Source organism: Aedes albopictus, chromosome 3 (assembly GCF_035046485.1).
Source record: "Aedes albopictus strain Foshan chromosome 3, AalbF5, whole genome shotgun sequence".
NCBI classification, from domain to species: domain Eukaryota; kingdom Metazoa; phylum Arthropoda; class Insecta; order Diptera; family Culicidae; genus Aedes; species Aedes albopictus.
The window spans coordinates 375693281-375715652 of record NC_085138.1 but is presented as its reverse complement, the minus strand read 5'-3'; the positions used below and the strand labels follow the sequence as shown (position 1 = coordinate 375715652).

At 36.9% G+C, this 22372-nt stretch overlaps 1 protein-coding gene across 8 annotated transcripts in view; it reads right to left on the bottom strand.

Annotated features, from left to right (window-relative positions):
* LOC109409861 (ras-related protein Rap-2a) overlaps positions 1-22372 on the bottom strand; it is a 489211-nt gene that overhangs the window by 40529 nt on the left and 426310 nt on the right. For all 8 annotated transcript variants that reach the window (XM_029875083.2, XM_029875087.2, XM_062855713.1 and 5 more), the window contains one exon: positions 70-207. In XM_029875083.2, the coding sequence (XP_029730943.1) occupies positions 70-207 (138 nt within the window). The remainder of the gene's footprint in view (positions 1-69; positions 208-22372) is intronic.

Sequence of the window (22372 nt, the reverse complement as noted above, 5' to 3'; positions counted from 1 at the left end):
GAGGATTTTGCTGGAATGATTTTTCTTTTGGAATTTCCGCTCTTAACTTAACAACAAAACTTCACTAACCTGAAATGTCTGGTGGTTCGTTAGCGAGTACATGACGATGAAACCGTGGCCATTTTTTATGTACAGATCCCGCATCGACGCAAACTGTTCTGTGCCGGCAGTGTCCAGAATTTCCAGTACGCAGGGTGAGCTGTCAACCTGTAGTGAGGAATGGGAGGAGACAAGAAAAGAAATGTTATTGCTATTGTACGGAAGTGAACTTATGATTGCTTATGACGAACATTTTAATAGATTGATGTGAAAATAGGTACAATCATATGACATTTGAGCGATTCCTTGACAATATGGCGACCGTGATAACTTGGAAACCTTGATAACATGGCGAACATGACAACATGGCGATCATGATAATATGGCGACCGTGATAGAATATGACGACCTTGATAACTTGGAAACCATAATGACATGGCGACCATGAAAATATGATAGTCGTGATAATATGGCGACCATAGTTAATTGGTAATAAACATAGAACCGAGCTTTTGGCGAAGTAGGGTAACGGTTGAATTTTGGACCCCTAGAGGACATTAGTTTGAATTTAAGTCAAACTCAAACAGATTCAGAGGGTATTTACACATAATGGTGATGTTAGTATATTCGTAAAAGCCTCCACTGTACGTTAAAAATACCCAAAAGGTCATTTCTGGCTGAAAATTTGATGAAAATAACTGATTTTTGAAGCATCAGTTTTCACTGTTTTGGACACCTCAATATATTTTGGACCCTCTTCAGTATATATTTTGGACACCCGGTGTTTAAACTCGTTAGAAACTATTTTGGAAGATTATGCCGCTTGAATATGCTGGATCACATCCTAATTACTTGATTGACAAAGGCTGATTAGACGAACTTTGCGAATTTAATGCGCTAGAATGATAAACGTTTTTGTTTACAACTGCAAGTTTCCTCAGCACCGCAATCTCTTTTTGTAAACATGATGCGACACTTGCACGGATGACGAGATTGGCAAAATTTAATTTCAAGGCAAATTAGGATATTTCCAGTGAGGAAATGATTGCAGTCCGTGCAGGGCAATCTTACTTAGCGAATGATTCTAAAATTTTCCGTCATCTCATCATTAAACCTGTGTAAGTTGTGATAATACGACCCAGGGGGTCCAAAATATATAGGGGTCCAAATTATATTGGTTACCCTACAAGTTGTATACGTTGGGAGACGTATGTCCTTGACATGAAGTTGATCATTTAAAATTTCAATGGAAATTTAGAACTCTTATACATCCAATCAGAATAGTTTAATTGATTCAGTCGTGCAACTTGCTTTTCAAAAACACTCAAAAAACTATTTCCTGTTATTCCATTAACTTTGTTTTAGAACTACTTCCACCCATTCAGTTTCTGGCATCAGCCCAGACAACAAAGACCATCACGTTCGCCTTACGTCAGCAAAGAAAGGAGCAGTGCACATTATTAGCAGTAACGAGTTCCTCTTGGCATCGTTTACCTTCCTACTACTGCTGCTGCTGCTGGAAACTAGACGTTGTCTAACCATGTGTATTGAGCACCGCACCGGGCGGCGGAGGAAACAAATTCCACCCAATGAACTCCGGATTGCAATGAATGCATCCTTTCCGCTTCGTTTCAGTCTCCTACTTCTTCGGGTCGACTGACTTGACAAGTTTCCGCAAGATATATACACCAGGTTACGGCGGGTCCTTGTAACGGATCCACCCATTTCTTCTTCATGCTCACATACATACATCAAGCTTCCCATCGAGTAATATCGACAGGAAGAAGAATTTAGCTTACTTCCTGCAGGCGAGACACGATACGTCTACGTTTCTCGCAATCCATCTTTGTTCTACTTTTTTTTTGCAATGTAATAAAATAACAATCAAGCCTGGAGATCGAAACTTTTCCAACCATCCGTTGGTAGTTTTTTATTTCGAAGAGCCGAGGGCAGGATGTCAGAGACAACATTCGCACAAGCTAAGCATTGTTTCAAACAAAAACTGAATAAATGGAGTTGTTTCCAAAAATATCAAAATTTTTTAATTATACGCAAAAGTTTTTTTTTTATTCTAAATAGTTTTTCGGTTTGTTTTTGTTTTTGTTAAAATTAAAAAAAAAACCTTTTGTATTTTCGACAGAAAATATGAAAATCGACCATTCCAGAAACGAATTTTTCACAAGAACAACATTCGCACAAGCTAAGAATTGTTTCAAAGAAAAACTGAATAAATGGAGTTGTGTTTCCAAAAATATCTTAAATTTTCAAATTATTCGCAAAAGTAAAAAAAAAATGTTTTTTAAAAATATTTTTTCGGAATGTTTTTTTGTTAAAATTTCAAGAAAAAAACTTAAACTTTCGTATTTTCAACAGAAAATATGAAAATCGACCATCCCAGAAACGAATTTTTCACAGGAAAGTTCATTTAGCATTATTTGATATGATATTTTTATACTTTATATTTTCTGTTTCTTAGCTGTTAGGTTGTTTTTAATTCTTTTTAAATCTTATCGATTTTTCACATTCTTTTTACTCAAAAAAAAAACAAAACAAAAATTAATCTTGGGTTATGATAATAAATTTACGAATTGGAAAGTTCTTTTTCCACGATGATCAATTTTCACACTTTAATTTAACAAGTGTTGATGAAATGATAAAAAGACTCAATATTTCCATAAAAACAGGAAAACATGACTACTTTTTACATAACAAAAATATAAAAATTGTACCAAAAATCGAAAAAAGCAGAGATTAGAGCTATAACGTCGACATGCTGTACAGAAAAAAATCTTTTTTTTTTCCTGACGACAGTCACCATTGGAAAACTATAATGATCACAGCTAGTAGTGGCCCCCTTTTTTCCCCTTGCAATAAACTGTTCCGTTCGGAGTAAGTGTCTCCACTACTTCACTCCGACCGAGGGTCATTCGTCGGAAGGGTCGTTCAGTCGAAAGAATGCGAAAGTTTCCCTCTGAATTCAGAGGAGCCAACTGGCCGGAGGAAACTGGACGACCATTTCGAGCAAGCGAAATCCACCTTTGTCACGGACGGACTTTGTGTGTTGTCGAGTGGCAGTTTACTGGATGCATTTTGCTCTCAGACCCGCATAAGACTCTTGAAAGCAGAGAACAAGGAATGCACTGGAGAAATTCACTTGCAGTAAAACGATTTCGTTTTGATTGGTTGATGCACTTGAATGATACTGAGTATGAGTTGAATTAGTATTGGACTGCGATTGGATTTGGATTGGATTTGGATTGGATTTGGATTGGATTTGGATTGGATTTGGATTGGATTTGGATTGGATTTGGATTGGATTTGGATTGGATTTGGATTGGATTTGGATTGGATTTGGATTGGATTTGGATTGGATTTGGATTGGATTTGGATTGGATTTGGATTTGGATTGGATTTGGATTGGATTTGGATTGGATTTGGATTGGATTTGGATTGGATTTGGATTGGATTTGGATTGGATTTGGATTGGATTTGGATTGGATTTGGATTGGATTTGGATTGGATTTGGATTGGATTTGGATTGGATTTGGATTGGATTTGGATTGGATTTGGATTGGATTTGGATTGGATTTGGATTGGATTTGGATTGGATTTGGATTGGATTTGGATTGGATTTGGATTGGATTTGGATTGGATTTGGATTGGATTTGGATTGGATTTGGATTGGATTTAGATTGGATTTGGATTGGATTTGGATTGGATTTGGATTTGGATTGGATTTGGATTGGATTTGGATTGGATTTGGATTGGATTTGGATTGGATTTGGATTGGATTTGGATTGGATTTGGATTGGATTTGGATTGGATTTGGATTGGATTTGGATTGGATTTGGATTGGATTTGGATTGGATTTGGATTGGATTTGGATTGGATTTGGATTGGATTTGGATTGGATTTGGATTGGATTTGGATTGGATTTGGATTGGATTTGGATTGGATTTGGATTGGATTTGGATTGGATTTGGATTGGATTTGGATTGGATTTGGATTGGATTTGGATTGGATTTGGATTGGATTTGGATTGGATTTGGATTGGATTTGGATTGGATTTGGATTGGATTTGGATTGGATTTGGATTGGATTTGGATTGGATTTGGATTGGATTTGGATTGGATTTGGATTGGATTTGGATTGGATTTGGATTGGATTTGGATTGGATTTGGATTGGATTTGGATTGGATTTAGATTGGATTTGGATTGGATTTGGATTGGATTTGGATTTGGATTGGATTTGGATTGGATTTGGATTGGATTTGGATTGGATTTGGATTGGATTTGGATTGGATTTGGATTGGATTTGGATTGGATTTGGATTGGATTTGGATTGGATTTGGATTGGATTTGGATTGGATTTGGATTGGATTTGGATTGGATTTGGATTGGATTTGGATTGGATTTGGATTGGATTTGGATTGGATTTGGATTGGATTTGGATTGGATTTGGATTGGATTTGGATTGGATTTGGATTGGATTTGGATTGGATTTGGATTGGATTTGGATTTGGATTGGATTTGGATTGGATTTGGATTGGATTTGGATTGGATTTGGATTGGATTTGGATTGGATTTGGATTGGATTTGGATTGGATTTGGATTGGATTTGGATTGGATTTGGATTTGGATTGGATTTGGATTGGATTTGGATTGGATTTGGATTGGATTTGGATTGGATTTGGATTGGATTTGGATTGGATTTGGATTGGATTTGGATTGGATTTGGATTGGATTTGGATTGGATTTGGATTTGGATTGGATTTGGATTGGATTTGGATTGGATTTGGATTGGATTTGGATTGGATTTGGATTGGATTTGGATTGGATTTGGATTGGATTTGGATTTGGATTGGATTTGGATTGGATTAGGATTGGATTTGGATTGGATTTGGATTGGATTTGGATTGGATTTGGATTGGATTTGGATTGGATTTGGATTGGATTTGGATTGGATTTGGATTGGATTTGGATTGGATTTGGATTGGATTTGGATTGGATTTGGATTGGATTTGGATTGGATTTGGATTGGATTTGGATTGGATTTGGATTGGATTTGGATTGGATTTGGATTGGATTTGGATTGGATTTGGATTGGATTTGGATTGGATTTGGATTGGATTTGGATTGGATTTGGATTGGATTTGGATTGGATTGGATTTGGATTGGATTTGGATTGGATTTGGATTGGATTTGGATTGGATTTGGATTGGATTTGGATTGGATTTGGATTGGATTTGGATTGGATTTGGATTGGATTTGGATTGGATTTGGATTGGATTTGGATTGGATTTGGATTTGGTTTGGATTTGGATTGGATTTGGATTGGATTTGGATTGGATTTGGATTGGATTTGGATTGGATTTGGATTGGATTTGGATTGGATTTGGATTGGATTTGGATTGGATTTGGATTGGATTTGGATTGGATTTGGATTGGATTTGGATTGGATTTGGATTGGATTTGGATTGGATTTGGATTGGATTTGGATTGGATTTGGATTGGATTTGGATTGGATTTGGATTGGATTTGGATTGGATTTGGATTGGATTTGGATTGGATTTGGATTGGATTTGGATTGGATTTGGATTGGATTTGGATTGGATTTGGATTGGATTTGGATTGGATTTGGATTGGATTTGGATTGGATTTGGATTGGATTTGGATTGGATTTGGATTGGATTTGGATTGGATTTGGATTGGATTTGGATTGGATTTGGATTGGATTTGGATTGGATTTGGATTGGATTTGGATTGGATTTGGATTGGATTTGGATTGGATTTGGATTGGATTTGGATTGGATTTGGATTGGATTTGGATTGGATTTGGATTGGATTTGGATTGGATTTGGATTGGATTTGGATTGGATTTGGATTGGATTTGGATTGGATTTGGATTGGATTTGGATTGGATTTGGATTGGATTTGGATTGGATTTGGATTGGATTTGGATTGGATTTGGATTGGATTTGGATTGGATTTGGATTGGATTTGGATTGGATTTGGATTGGATTTGGATTGGATTTGGATTGGATTTGGATTGGATTTGGATTGGATTTGGATTGGATTTGGATTGGATTTGGATTGGATTTGGATTGGATTTGGATTGGATTTGGATTGGATTTGGATTGGATTTGGATTGGATTTAGATTGGATTTGGATTGGATTTGGATTGGATTTGGATTTGGATTGGATTTGGATTGGATTTGGATTGGATTTGGATTGGATTTGGATTGGATTTGGATTGGATTTGGATTGGATTTGGATTGGATTTGGATTGGATTTGGATTGGATTTGGATTGGATTTGGATTGGATTTGGATTGGATTTGGATTGGATTTGGATTGGATTTGGATTGGATTTGGATTGGATTTGGATTGGATTTGGATTGGATTTGGATTGGATTTGGATTGGATTTGGATTGGATTTGGATTGGATTTGGATTGGATTTGGATTGGATTTGGATTGGATTTGGATTGGATTTGGATTGGATTTGGATTGGATTTGGATTGGATTTGGATTTGGATTGGATTTGGATTGGATTTGGATTGGATTTGGATTGGATTTGGATTGGATTTGGATTGGATTTGGATTGGATTTGGATTGGATTTGGATTGGATTTGGATTTGGATTGGATTTGGATTGGATTTGGATTGGATTTGGATTGGATTTGGATTGGATTTGGATTGGATTTGGATTGGATTTGGATTGGATTTGGATTGGATTTGGATTGGATTTGGATTGGATTTGGATTGGATTTGGATTGGATTTGGATTGGATTTGGATTGGATTTGGATTGGATTTGGATTGGATTTGGATTGGATTTGGATTGGATTTGGATTGGATTTGGATTGGATTTGGATTGGATTTGGATTGGATTTGGATTGGATTTGGATTGGATTTGGATTGGATTTGGATTGGATTTGGAATGGATTTGGATTGGATTTGGATTGGATTTGGATTGGATTTGGATTGGATTTGGATTGGATTTGGATTGGATTTGGATTGGATTTGGATTTGGTTTGGATTTGGATTGGATTTGGATTGGATTTGGATTGGATTTGGATTGGATTTGGATTGGATTTGGATTGGATTTGGATTGGATTTGGATTGGATTTGGATTGGATTTGGATTGGATTTGGATTGGATTTGGATTGGATTTGGATTGGATTTGGATTGGATTTGGATTGGATTTGGATTGGATTTGGATTGGATTGGGATTGGATTTGGATTAGATTTGGATTGGATTTGGATTGGATTTTGATTGGATTTGGATTGGATTTGGATTGGATTTGGATTGGATTTGGATTGGATTTGGATTGGATTTGGATTGGATTTGGATTGGATTTGGATTGGATTTGGATTGGATTTGGATTGGATTTGGATTGGATTTGGATTGGATTTGGATTGGATTTGGATTGGATTTGGATTGGATTTGGATTGGATTTGGATTGGATTTGGATTGGATTTGGATTGGATTTGGATTGGATTTGGATTGGATTTGGATTGGATTTGGATTGGATTTGGATTGGATTTGGATTGGATTTGGATTGGATTTGGATTGGATTTGGATTGGATTTGGATTGGATTTGGATTGGATTTGGATTGGATTTGGATTGGATTTGGATTGGATTTGGATTGGATTTGGATTGGATTTGGATTGGATTTGGATTGGATTTGGATTGGATTTGGATTGGATTTGGATTGGATTTGGATTGGATTTGGATTGGATTTGGATTGGATTTGGATTGGATTTGGATTGGATTTGGATTGGATTTGGATTGGATTTGGATTGGATTTGGATTGGATTTGGATTGGATTTGGATTGGATTTGGATTGGATTTGGATTGGATTTGGATTGGATTTGGATTGGATTTGGATTGGATTTGGATTGGATTTGGATTGGATTTGGATTGGATTTGGATTGGATTTGGATTGGATTTGGATTGGATTTGGATTGGATTTTGATTGGATTTGGATTGGATTTGGATTGGATTTGGATTGGATTTGGATTGGATTTGGATTGGATTTGGATTGGATTTGGATTGGATTTGGATTGGATTTGGATTGGATTTGGATTGGATTTGGATTGGATTTGGATTGGATTTGGATTGGATTTGGATTGGATTTGGATTGGATTTGGATTGGATTTGGATTGGATTTGGATTGGATTTGGATTGGATTTGGATTGGATTTGGATTGGATTTGGATTGGATTTGGATTGGATTTGGATTGGATTTGGATTGGATTTGGATTGGATTTGGATTGGATTTGGATTGGATTTGGATTGGATTTGGATTGGATTTGGATTGGATTTGGATTGGATTTGGATTGGATTTGGATTGGATTTGGATTGGATTTGGATTGGATTTGGATTGGATTTGGATTGGATTTGGATTGGATTTGGATTGGATTTGGATTGGATTTGGATTGGATTTGGATTGGATTTGGATTGGATTTGGATTGGATTTGGATTGGATTTGGATTGGATTTGGATTGGATTTTGATTGGATTTGGATGGAATCCTAATGCCGAATCAATTGGAGATGAACTGGAAATTAACTGCAAATGAATATAAAATGTACTTGAAATGAACTTGAAATTAACTGGAAATGAGCTGGAACTGAAATGAAAGCGAATGAATTGGACTGAATTATAATTCAACTGAAAGTGAACTGGAAATGAATTCAAATTGAACTGGAAATAAACTGGATACTGAAAATGAGCTGGAAATGAACTAGAAGTGAACTTGAAATGAACTAAAAATTAACTTGATATAAAGTGGAAATTAACTGGAAATGAACTGGAACTGAATTGAAGATGAATTTGAAATAAACTTGAAATAAAGTACAAATGAACTGAACAATAACCTGAAATGAATCGGAAATAAACTCCAAATGAACTGGAAATGAACTTAAAACGAACAGACAATGAACTGGAGATGAGGCGGAGATTAACTGGAAATAAATTTGAAATAAAGTGGAAACGAAGTTGAAATAAACTGGAAAATAACTGGAACAGAACTTTAAATGAACTGGAAAATTTTTTTGAAATGAACTGAAAATGAACAGCAGATGAACTGATAATGAAGTGGAAATGAAATTGAAATAAAATATAAATAAACTGAAAATGAAGTGGAAATGAACTGGGACTGAATTGAAGATGAACTTAAAATAAACTGGAAATAAATTACAAATAAACTGGAAAACAATTTAAAATGAACTGGAAATAAACTTCAAATGAACTGGTCATAAACTTAAAACAAACAGACAATGAACTGGAGATGAGGTGGAGATTAACTGGAAATAAATTTAAAATAAACTGGAATAGAATTTTAAATGAATTGGAATTAAACTGGAAAAGAACTTCAAATGAACTGAAAATGAACAGCATATTAACTGAAAATGTCCCAGTTCAAATTGAAGAGAATTGGATATGAATTAAAAATCAACTTGAAAAGAACTGGAGAAGAAATGGGAATAAACTTGAAATGAGCTGAAAATAAACATTAAATGAACTGGAAATGCACTGGAAGTAAACTGAACATAAATTAAAAATTAACTTGCATTAAACTAAGTATGAACCAGAACTTATCTGGAAAAGAACTTTAAAAGAAATGGAAATGAACTCAAAATGAACTGGGAATGTACTGGAAATGGCCTGGGATTGAACTGGAAATAAACTGGAAATAAACTAAAAATGAACTGAAATTGATGTTAAAATAAACTGAATGAACTGGGACGGGAAACGATATTGGAATGTACTTAAAATGAATTGGAAACAAACTGAAAATAAACTTTAAACAACTTATTCAGAACCATCCACCGATGAACCGAATTCACTCAGTCCGAGAATTTTATCACTAGAGCGTGCCCAGCTCTAGTGACAAAATTCTTGGACCGAGTGAATTCGGTTCACCAGTGAATAAGACCATTGAATTATTCACCGATCAATCGAATTCACTCGGTTCGAGCATTTTGACACTAGAGCTCGGGTCGAGTGAATTCAGTTCACCGGTGGATAAGCCCATAGGGCAACGAACACATGAACTTTTTTTTTACTCCTGTTTAACATGAACACCATTCATTTGCATAATCTTCGGACTTTATCTATACTATCGTGTTCATTCATTTAACTTTTTAGGAGAGTCGTGTTATCTGCACTGCTCAAACGTTAAACTAGTGTATTTGTGCATTGGACTATTGCGAAATCAAATGGGTCATATTTGGCATTCATCAGCGATGTCTTATGGACTTCCCAGTCAACACAAAATCTTATATGATGTTAACCTTCCAGGAAGCGCGCCATCAAGCAACCGAAACTGCACCGCGCTCGCGCTGTATACGAAAAGCGAAGTTTTTTGGTAGTGTTGTACTTTTTACAACAGCGCGCGCTCTGAAGGGTTAAATAGGATGCTAAAGTGGAGGCCATATGCGTACATGCTTCCATTTAACCGCATGTAAAGTGTGCGTTTATCACCTCCACTTTTGCATCCTATTCATCAAAATATGCGATCGTGTGTTGACTGAGTTATCCACCGATGAACAAAATTCACTCAATCCTAGTACTTTGACACTAGAGCGGAGTCATTTCCAATCAGAAATGTCCAAATCTGATTGGAAATGACCCCGCTCTCGTGTTAAAATTCTCGGATTGAGTGAATTAGGTTCATCGGTGGATAAGTTCATTACGCAGATAAAGTTCATCGGTTTAGTTGTTGAAACATTTATTGTTGACTCTAATAAGAAATTATCGGTTCACCAAAACAGTTTACTGCACTTCAACGGCAACAGATTTTTATTAAGTTCAATTATTGGTATTTTATAAAGACATGATATAGATGTGGACTTGGATGAACTCCTCCGCTCATACTAATAAATGCTATTCGATTTAACGTTTAGTGATTGTATGTTTACATGGAAGCGGAATTCATCCACCGATACATGATCAAACGTTTAGAAAAATGTTCATCGAAACCCTACAAATGTTTAAAAGCATGTTTTAGCGTGCTCAAATTGTAAAATTTTCACCGAACGAAAGTAAAATAAGTTCTGAAAACTTCCAAATTTATGATTTGATAAAATATAGATTGTCACAATATCATGGGGTTTTGAAGGAATCATTTAAAAAAATAAATAAATAAACGAACTAATTTGAGTGTAATGTGTTCATTGCATCTCCAAAAACTTCGTAGACGACCAGGACTTAACGTCCAAAAACCCTATTCATAACACCATTAACATTCGATTTAGGTGTCTCTCACCTCAGACAGAAGCTCTCTGTTTCTAAAAACTTTTACAGGTGTGAGTAACATTTTAAGCTGCTCCTCCAAGTGCTCCACCTTTTCTTGTAAGCCTAGCTCTGTGACTTTCCAACACGATAACCAAAACTTTTCCAGTAGATGAACAGCAACGAGGCTTTGACCGGTTCCAAGCGGCATGCCTTTGGCTTAAAACCATTCTGAATCGAAAATTTATTAATGTTTTCCTATCCAGACCCAGCAGTGCCTGAAGTTTTCAATTAGCAGCGTTTGTCTGGCGACTGCTTCCAACCGATGAGAAGGAAAAGTTCATCCGAAAACGAAAGTTCCTTCCTTGCTTTGGAAAGAAAGTGCGAATGGCACCACTTACTAGTGCAATTCTGGAGGCTCGAGCCAGGACTCGAGCAGATGGTCGTTCAGGCAGTCCAAACAGACCACCTTTAGTTAGACGACTAAGCTCCGGAAAGGCTTATGGCAGTAGATGGCGCCGACGGTACTTTGTTGTTAAAGTAGTTTTCCAAACTAATTATGGATAACAATAGCCAAAGTAGATAGGGTGAGGGCAGTCAGTGTTTGCAATAACGATGACTTTAGAAGGAAAACATGTTCTCAGCCTGTTTTATTTTTCGTTTTGTGCAACAAAGTTTTATAACTCTTTGGACTCAAATGAAATTATCGATACAACCTCGCTTGAATTTAAAATTCCACTTACCTTTTTCCACCATAAATTCCCAAAAGGCCACGGTCGAAAATCGAGCAATCAAACTGGAAATGACCCCCGCCGGTGACCTTTTAATCCTTTCGGGGTTACCGAACAATCGGTATTGAACAACCGAGCCCAAATAACGGCTATAACACAACGCAGAAGCCCCGTACCGGCGTCCCGACACCGACATCGATGCCGATTAAATAACCGCCGATAGTAAACCCTTGCATTTTATGGCCATTAGGAATTTACTACCGTACGACCGTCGTTCAGACCGGATGCAGTAGCGCCAACGCTACCATCGCACACACCGTTTTGATAACCTGGTGCGAAATGTACTGTTGGTTGAAATGGTGTGATCACTTGTGAACATTCATGTTGTCCAAAAGTATACCTATGAGGCACTGCATGCTATGTTGTGTAAAACATTATTTCGTCATATGCGCTAATTCCCGTCACATCATATGCAAAATAGTCAACCATTACATATATTCTATCTTACCATCTTAGCCAACGTCTCATTTGAGGGAAGCAAGAAGATATGGACTATCGATAACCATTCTCTATAAAACTGGAAATCGAATAATTACACTAAATTTCACGTTTCAATTTCACTCCAGAGTTTAAAAAAATCGTTACATAATCCCACTCATTATATTGTTAACCAAGTCAATAATCCCTATACACTTTCAATCTTGAGCTTGAGCTTGACCGCCCGTGGATGCTATTCCAGTATCGCCAGACCAACTACACTCACACAAGTAACCAATGCATGGGATATCTGACGGGGACTAGCAGGCATCGTCAGTGTGTGAGTACTGGTGATCTACTATTTTATTAGGCGACACTAATGGCGCCTGCCACGCTAGGTTGCAGGTCAATGTGGGGAAGGGGAAGGAAGTGATAATTGCAAACGTTTGTGTATCCACAGCAGATTGAATATACCTCTGCGTCTGCACATATTCATGCGGTAGTTGAAGTGTTGGTGGGATATCGTTGGCAGAGGGTTCACACATTGGTGCGTGGATGCCAGGCGCAAATGAAGCAAATGTGGTACAGTTTGCTTGGTTGCATAACTTGTAGGCGTTAACATCTGATAGGCTGACACTGTGCTGTGAAAGTTGGAAGGAAGGGAAACGGCTATTTGTACCCGTTTTTGTTCTAACGATGGCTATGGACATGTAAATATACATAATCAGAGAGGAGAAAGAAAGTGTATAGAAAGATACAAAGTGGTAGTAAAGGAACGGCCTAGGGATTGAACCCAGGACCTTCTGCATACGAATCTGAAGTGGTAGCCACTAGACCACCAAGCCCGTCCCAAGTCGATTCCTTTCAATAATCCCTTACTCACCTTACCGATCAGGCTAAGGCCTAGGTGGCCTCTGTAGTACATAGTACACGTCTCCATTCCAGTCGGTCCATGACTGTTTGATTCAGTTCCGACCTCTGCGTAGGGTCCGCAGATCATCCTCCACTTGGTCGACCCACCTAACCCGCTGCGCACCACGTCTTCTTGTACCGGCCGGATGACTCTCGAGAACCATTTTAGTCGATTTTCTCGGTCTGGACGATGGTTGGTTTTCGCAGCAGCTGATGCAGCTCGTGGTTCATTCGCCTTCTCCAAGTCCCGTCTTCCATCTGCACTCCGCCGTAGATGGTACGCAACACCTTCTGTTCGAAAACTCCAAGGGCGCGTTGGTCCTCTGCACGTAGGGTCCATGTTTCGTGCCCATAGAGGACTACCGGTCTAGTCAGCGTTTTGAAGATAGTTAACTTCGTGTTACGGCAAAATTTAATCGATCATAGAGTTCTGCGGAGTCCAAAGTAAGCTCGATTTCCCGCCACAATGCGTCTCTGAATTTCTCTGCTGGTGTCGTTGTCGGCGGTCACCAGTGAGCCCAAGTACACGAAATCTTCAACCGCCTCGATTTCATCACCGTCGATAGAAATTCGAGGTGGCGGGCGCGGTGATTCTTCTCTGGAACAATTTGCCATCATGTACTTTGTCTTCGACACATTAATAAGGGGGCATCCATTTAGTATGTCACGCAAAATTTGAGAATTTTTCGTATACCCAATACATTGCTTGTCACACTTCCCGAAACCCCCCCTCCCCCTATGAGCGTGACGTACTTTATGGATGCCCCCTAGCTAATCCGATTTGAATGGCTTCATTCTTTAGTCGGATGTACGTTTTCGCCATCGTCTCAAATTTACGAGCTATAATATCAATATCATCAGCGAAACCAAGCAGCTGAACGGACTTCGTGAAAATCGTCCCACTCGTGTTTATCCCCGCTACATCCTCTAACGTTATGTTCAACAAGCAAGCACGAAAGACCTTCACCTTGCCGTAACCCTCTGCGAGATTCAAAGCCACGGTGCTTCATTTACCGTTATTATAAAAAAAATATACCATCAAAACCTGAAACGCCATTCTCTTTCTTTATCATTCCTACACCTCTGGACAAATTTAAAAAAAAATCGTTAGACGAAATTTTGAGTTACGCCCTTTTAAAGGGCCTAACCTCTAAAAAATCGAGGTTTCTATAGAAAAACATCATATTTCATAACGGAAGCATGATTTTGCCAACAAAATTTGAACGCCATTCTCTTTCTTTATCATTCCTACACCTATAGATAAATTTTTAAAATAATCGTTAGACGAAATTTTGAGTTACGCCCTTTTAAATGGCCTAACCTCTAAAAAATCAGGCTTTCTATAGAAAAACATCATATTTCATAACGGAAACATGCTTCTGCCAACAAAATTTGAAACGCCATTCTCTTTCTTTATCATTCCTACACCTCTGGACAAATAAAAAAAAATCGTTAGACGAAATTTTGAGTAACGCCCTTTTAAAGGGCCTAACCCCTAAAAAATCAGGGTCTCTATAGAAAAACATTATATTTCATAACGGAAGCATGCTTTTGCCAACAAAATTTAAAACGCCATTCTCTTTCTTTATCATTCTTACACCTCTGGATAAATTTGCAAAATAATCGTTAGACGAAATTTTGAGTTACGCCCTTTTAAAGGGCCTAACCCCTAAAACATCAGGGTTTCTATAGAAAAAACATCATATTTCATAACGGAAGCATGCTTCAAAGTCCCAAATAATAAAAAGTATCATTAATAATGCTACAATTTGATACTATGCACTAATATTGACGGCATTTTGTATAAAAATTAGCCATATACGCCAGTATAAGGGAAGTATTCTTTAACCTGTAGGATACGGACGTTGTTGGCTTCATTTACTATTATAGCCAGAACAATATACAATGAAAAACATAAACGACAGTTTATTTACTCTTCACTTATGTAGTTATTGCACACCCATAAACTGAATTTCAAAAATAATGTTGGTCAAATTCTTCAGTTACGCCCATTTGAAGGTTAAAAGTACTTATAGTAGAATTATTATAAAACTTAGTTTCATTCAATCATGTTTATTCTTCAGTAACGTAGTTTAGCATTTAAATATAGAACTATCATTACAATTGATCATCTCAATCCTTATTTTTGAATGTTTATTAATTGAAAACGGCATTCACAATAAAAACTAACGAATGACAAAGGCGAATATCATCGCTTGTTTTGTCTATAAAAAAGCGATACAAAAAACTTACGTCCCACGCTATGAATGGCAATTGATACAAAAATAATTGCTTCCTACATGTTTGCAAATACTTCCCTTATACTAGCGTAATGGCCAATTTTTATACAAACATCAATACAAATTGCCAATACTAGCGCATAGTATCAAATTGTAGCATTATTTATGATACATTTTATTATTTGGGACTTCAAGGCATGCTTTTATTATGAAATATGATGTTTTTCTATAGAAACCCTGATTTTTAAGGGGTTAGGCCCTTTAAAAGGGCGTAACTCAGAATTTCGTCTAACGATTATTTTAAAAATTTGTTCAGAAGTGTAGGAATGATAAAGAAAGAGATTGGCGTTTCAGGTTTTGATGGCAGAAGCATACTTCTGTTATGAAATATGACGTTTTTCTATAGAAACCTCGATTTTTTAGGGGTTAGGCCCTTTAAAAGGGCGTAACTCAAAATTTCTTCTAACGGTTTTTTTTTATTTGTCCAGAGGTGTAAGAATGATAAAGAAAGAGAATGGCGTTTCAACTTTTGTTGGCAGAAGTATGCTTCCGTTATGAAAAATGATGTTTTTCTATAGAAACCCTGATTTTTTAGGGGTTAGGCCCTTTAAAAGGGCGTAACTCAAAATTTCGTCTAACGATTTTTTTTTTAAATTTGTCCAGAGGTGTAGGAATGATAAAGAAAAAGAATGGCGTTTCAGGTTTTGATGGTATATTTTTTTATAATAACGGTAAATGAAGCACCGTGAAAGCGACTCAAGAGTGTCCCTGGTACTCGAACTACGGACATCACTCGATTCATCGTCGCCTTGACTAATCGTATCAGTTTGCCCGGGAGTCGGTATTCGTGCATAACACTAGTCGACAAAATTGAAACTTTTTTCACGCACTTTGACCATTTGTTCCATTTCTAATGGAATTTGGCCCGCTGATTTCGAATCTGACTTCAGAATTCCTGTAACACGTACAGTTTTTGAGAAAAATAGGATTTTATTCACAAAATTTAATATGTCATAGAAAATAAAATATTGGTATTTTAATTTTAAATTTTCATCTACTCATTATAACTAATATTTATATTCAATAGATTTTGATCCACTGATTTTTAATCTGACCTAAGAATTTCAGTAACACGTAAAATTTTTGAGAAAATACGGTTTTATTCACAAAATTTTATATTTTTTATTTTCAATGAATTATTGTCTTTATATTTTTTTTTATCTGCTCATCTTAAGCAATATTAATATTTATTAGATTTTCATATACTGACTCGGAATCTGACCTAAGAATTTCAGTAACACGTATTTTTTTTTGAGAAAAATAGGGTTTTATTCACAAAATTTCACATTTTCATACAAAACAAAATCTTGTCTTTATAATTTTGAATTTTTCATCTGCTCATCATAACCAATAGTTATACTCAATAAATTTTGATCAACTGATTCAGAATCTAACCTAAGAATTTCAATAACACCTAAAATTTTGAGAAAATAAGGATTTATTCACCATATTTCATATTTTCATCTGCCATAGCTATTCTCGATCGATTGTATCATACGCCGATTTGAAATCGATGAACATGAATGAACATCGATGAAGCGATGTGTGGGCACGTGGTATTCGTGGTATTTCTGCAACACCTGGCAGATCTGGTCCGTTGTAGCGCGGTCACTCATGAATCCAGCCTGATATTGCCCCACGAACTCTCTTGCAATCGGTGATAGACGTAGTAGTAGTAGTTTCAATCATCCCTATAAACTTTCAATCTTGTAGTATTCATCACGCAGTGCAAAGTCTTCAAAATGAGGTGGTCATATCAATTCGGAAAACAGTCTACTGGTCTTGTTTACTCAGGGCCGACGTCCCCGTCATCGCCGGTCCTAATTGATTTTGGACCCAAAGCCAAAACTCATAGCGAACGAATATCCTTTGCCCTGCTCGGAATTGAAAACGGAGGTAGTTGAGAGAAAGCCCCATACCGATAGAACAAATTGTTAACGCTAAAAGTGTAAAATCACAGTTTCCCGCTAGCTAGCAACCATCGATCCTGGCGGGTTTTCAACACCATGGAGGTGTCCATGGAACTAGTAGAGAAACTAGCTTTGTCTCAGTTGGAAGAAAATAAGTAGGATAATGACAAGAAGCTTCTTTAGCCAGGAAATAAATTTACAATAATTTCATACAAAATAACTAGCAAATTTTCGAGATTTTCACAACATTATCTAAATAAATACAACGAAATTCTAAATGGTATGTTTTATTCCTACAAGGGATAGACAAAATGATCGGAACAGGCAAAATCTTCACTTTGCAAAAAATGTTCAACTAGCTGTAACTTTTCGAAAAGTACATCAAATATTCCCAAATTTTCACTGAAAGTTGATCAACTAGTTGTGTATCAGTGGCCTCAATTAGGAATATATCGGTCTATTTTGAACGAAGTAGAGTCTGGGAAAAGGTATAGTTATCCGATAGCCAACATTGTGCTGTTTTATCTCTGGATTCAATTAGCCGAATGCATTGAAACTATGAGCATTTATGACTTATATAAAGGGCTACTAAAAATACTTTTGACGTAACTTAAAATCCTTAACACGGAAGAAAATTATAAACTAGACACCTTCTACTCTACAAGAGGTTCACGTAGATGATTTGAAGACAGACATGCCTTTGCCATGGTTTTATGATAGTTGACCTATAGCGCCCTTGCAGTAATTAACCCTTCAGCGCGCGCTGTTGTAAAAAGTACAACAGCACCAAAAAACCTCGCTCGTTGTATACAACGTGCGCGCGGTGCAGTTTCGGTTGCTTGATGGCGCGCGTCCTGGAAGGTTAATAAAACTTAATTAATAATTGTTACATGGGACTTAATGGTAGAAATACGGTCGGAGTACTAAGTGTGCAAACATCAATCTCAAACAAAATTGATGCAAGCGCTATGGATTTGCTGTTTTCTTTCTTTTTTTTACAGTTGATTGTCAAAACGGTGTACGATGGACAAAATTTAAGTTTTACATCTGCTTATCTGAGACATTATTTTATCTTATTCAAATCTAATCATACATTATAATTTGGAAGATTATTTTATTCAGAATAATGTCTGCTTGAATTCCTCTTTAATTTCTTTATTCACAGTAATATCAGCAGGACTTCATCCAGGAGTTGTACTTCGGATTCCTGCAGAAATACCCCCTGTGATTTCCCCGGTATTTATCAAAGGATTCTCAAGAAATTTCTTCAAATATGTTTTCCAATGATTCCTTCTCTGGCATATCCAGAAATGTCTACTGGATTTCTTCCAGTTATTCTTGCTAAAATTCCTCTAGAAATTCCAGCTTCAATTCAGGAACTTTTGATGGGACTTCTTCGGAAATACCTCCAGGAATTTTTTCATGAACAGTTTTTTTTATTTCTTAAAATTTCTTAAAATTTCTTTAACAATGCCTTCAGAAACTTCTATTGGGATTCTTCCAATTATTCCTGCTAGAGGCTAAAATAGCTCCATAAATTCCATCTAGGGGTCATCTACGTATCCCTGTTTTACTCAGTACTTTATGATGAGATTTCAACAGGAATTCGCCCTCAAATTCCTCCAGAATCTCCTGTGATTTCTCCAAGGGTTCCTCCAAAGATTGTTTAGGGAATTCGTCCAACGATTATGTGTAGGGATTCTTCTCTTTTATAAGTTCGTCCAGTGATTCCTTCAAAAACATCTGCTAGGACTTCTCTAGGAATATCAGATGGGTTACCTTCAGGAATTCCAGCTGAGATTCCTCCAGCAATTTCTAATAGTATTTCCAAAAAAAAAATCCTGAATGGATTCTTCTGCTGTTTTTTATGCTTGAATTTTTGCAGGAATATTTCCTGGGGTTACATCTGAAATTCTACTTCAATTTCTTTTGTGCTTTTCGCGGATTTCTCCTATGATCCCTCTTCAAATTCTCAACTGGGATTCTTTAGTTATATATACTATAAATCATCTAGGAATTCCTGCTGAGACATTTTCTGAATTTCCTACAGAAATCACTCATGCGATACTTCCAGGATTTGTTCTGGATAACCCGTCAGAAGTTTTTTCGATGAACTCCTCCTCCTATTCATAAAGAAATTTCCCGAATGTCTTCGGTTATTCCTGCGGGGATTGTTCTTGGGATTAGCGTAGCTTTTTTTCCTCCTCTAGGGATTATTTCAGAAATGCTTTTGGGATTTCTGGGGGGATTCGTCCAGCGATTCCTTAAATCAGGTCATTACTGTGTATTTATGAAACAGTCTGTACAATACACAGTTTTTTGATTGCCTTAGCTCCGCAAAAGGATTTATGGGTACCAAAGTAACGCTATATCAAAAGCGTTTGTGTTTTATCCCTGGTACGGGACAATATTCCTTATTCAATGATAAAGAATAAATCTTCGATATCTGTGAGTAATTGAACATGTGCCTGTCACTTCTTCTTCTTCTTGGCGTAACGTCCTCATTGGGACAAAGCCTGCTTCTCAGCTTAGTGTTCTATGAGCACTTCCACAGTTATTAACTGAGAGCTTCCTCTGCCAATGACCATTTTGCATGCGTATATCGTGTGGCAGGCACGAAGATACTCTATGCCCAAGGAAGTCAAGGAAATTTCCTTTACGAAAAGATCCTGGACCGACCGGGAATCGAACCCGTCACCCTTAGCATGGTCATGCTGAATACCCGTGCGTTTACCGCCTCGGCTATATGGGCCCTAAATGCCTGTCACACAGTTTATAAATATGAAAAACAGCTATGGCAGCGAAAATTCTCAAAAAAAATTTGAAAGTGGTCTCATAACACTAAGCTGAGAAGAAGCCTTGGTTGCAATGGGGAAGTGATGTCATTTAGATAAGCCCGTAAATCACGCTTATTAATTAAATAGCAAAAACTAGAAAAAAAGTTACGTTGTATCGGGTTACGTTATATGTATCGAGGTATGACTGTACAGACCTTTATTTGTAGATGAATTTTTTTGGCAACCATCTTCGATTTGTCGGCCAGTTGATACCTGATGGCGTTGCAAATTTCTTAAAAAATAAATCTGATGAAATCTCAAAAAAAAAAAAATCTAGAGGTTTTGCTAGATAACACTAGTTTACAAAATAAAACGAAAGTCGTGAACTTCTGTCAACGACCAAAATTTTTGAAGCACTATTTAACGTTGATTTCGAAACCGTGCTTCAAAAAATTTTAAGTAGAACAGTTTTTGAGTTTTAGCTCAATTTCGAAAGGATTTTTTTGTAATTTTTTTTTACAAGAACACACAAAAATGCAGCTTCCACAACTTCCCCGTAATGTTTTTTGTAGGTACATTAACATATATTTACTTTGGGTTTACTTTACAAATTCGTTCACTATTTTCTTTGTATTTTCCTAGAAGTATTGAAAAAAAAAACATTTTTAAGGCCAAATTCTCACGACATACTTTCAAAAATATCTCTTTGAATCTATTGTAGAACCATACACATTGGAGCCGATAGTTTCTAAAAATTCTACCATCTTTTTCTCTGCTTTTGCGTAATGTCTCAAATGGGACAAAACCTGCTACACAGCATAGAGCACTTCCTCTGCCGATGACCATATTGCATGTATGGAAGGGACGAAGATACTCAATTTTTTTAAGAAAAGCTCTTAAGCCGACTGGGAGTCGAACCTGTTGCCCTTAGCATGGTCTGGTTGAATTTCCGTGCGCTCACCGCATCAGATATATGGGCCCTTACTATACTGCCGTGAATCGCAAGTCAGTCCTATCTGTAAAAAGTAGGCATCGAGATAATGGGCTCTGAACTTTTTTTTTAAATTCGATTTCTATGTGAAATTTCAAAAAAATTCCAATAATTGCACACTTCGGCGATCATCATAAAACTTTCAGAAATTGTTTCAAATGTTAAAGCGGAAATGTGAAAAATATGAAACAGGCTTAAACAGTGTTCAGTTTTGTACTGCAGGGTACACAATGGGACTGGCTTGCGATTACTTTTCATTATGGGAAAATCTGACTTGGTGTTGTTTTTCGATTAAACTTAACAAACTTTTTATTATTCACGCAGCTGAAAGTTCATCCGAAGAAACTGCCATTAACTCAATTTTGCCTAAAACGCAGATGGGACTGACTTGCGGTTCACGGCAGTATAGTTTTGTCTAATGTTTCTACCAAAAGTGCTTGCCATAATTTCCAAAACGTCAGAATGTTTTGTGGATGTTATTTTATAAATTCATCCATACAAATCCATCCTTAAAACTCATTAAGGTGAGGTCTCTTACCAAGAACTCCTCTGCTAATGTCTTCAGGAGCAAAATAGATATTCCGTAAGTAGTGTTGATATAGTTTTGAAAAATAGATTTCAGTATTTTACAAGAAATTGAAGCTTTAGGGGTGATACTCACCTCGTAAGTACTGTGTAAAAAGATAGGCCAAGAAACGGTCAAGAAACGATTTTCTGTCGAAATTCTTTGAGCGGTACTCAGCTGAAACGGAAAAATCGACGAACTTGATGATCAATGATGATGGTGACAAGGGTGGTGATGATTGTGTCGATCAAGCCAGCTGTCAATTTTTCTTTTGGGAAAAATACCCTGACCAATTATTCCGCAAGGAAAAGTGACGTTTCTCGCGCTGTTCGGATTTTGTGCGAGGTGCGAGATGTAAACAACATAGAGCGGCTGCTGGGGCTGGTGTGAATTTAGATGATGTTCCTGCCGGATTCTAATGCCTACATTTCTA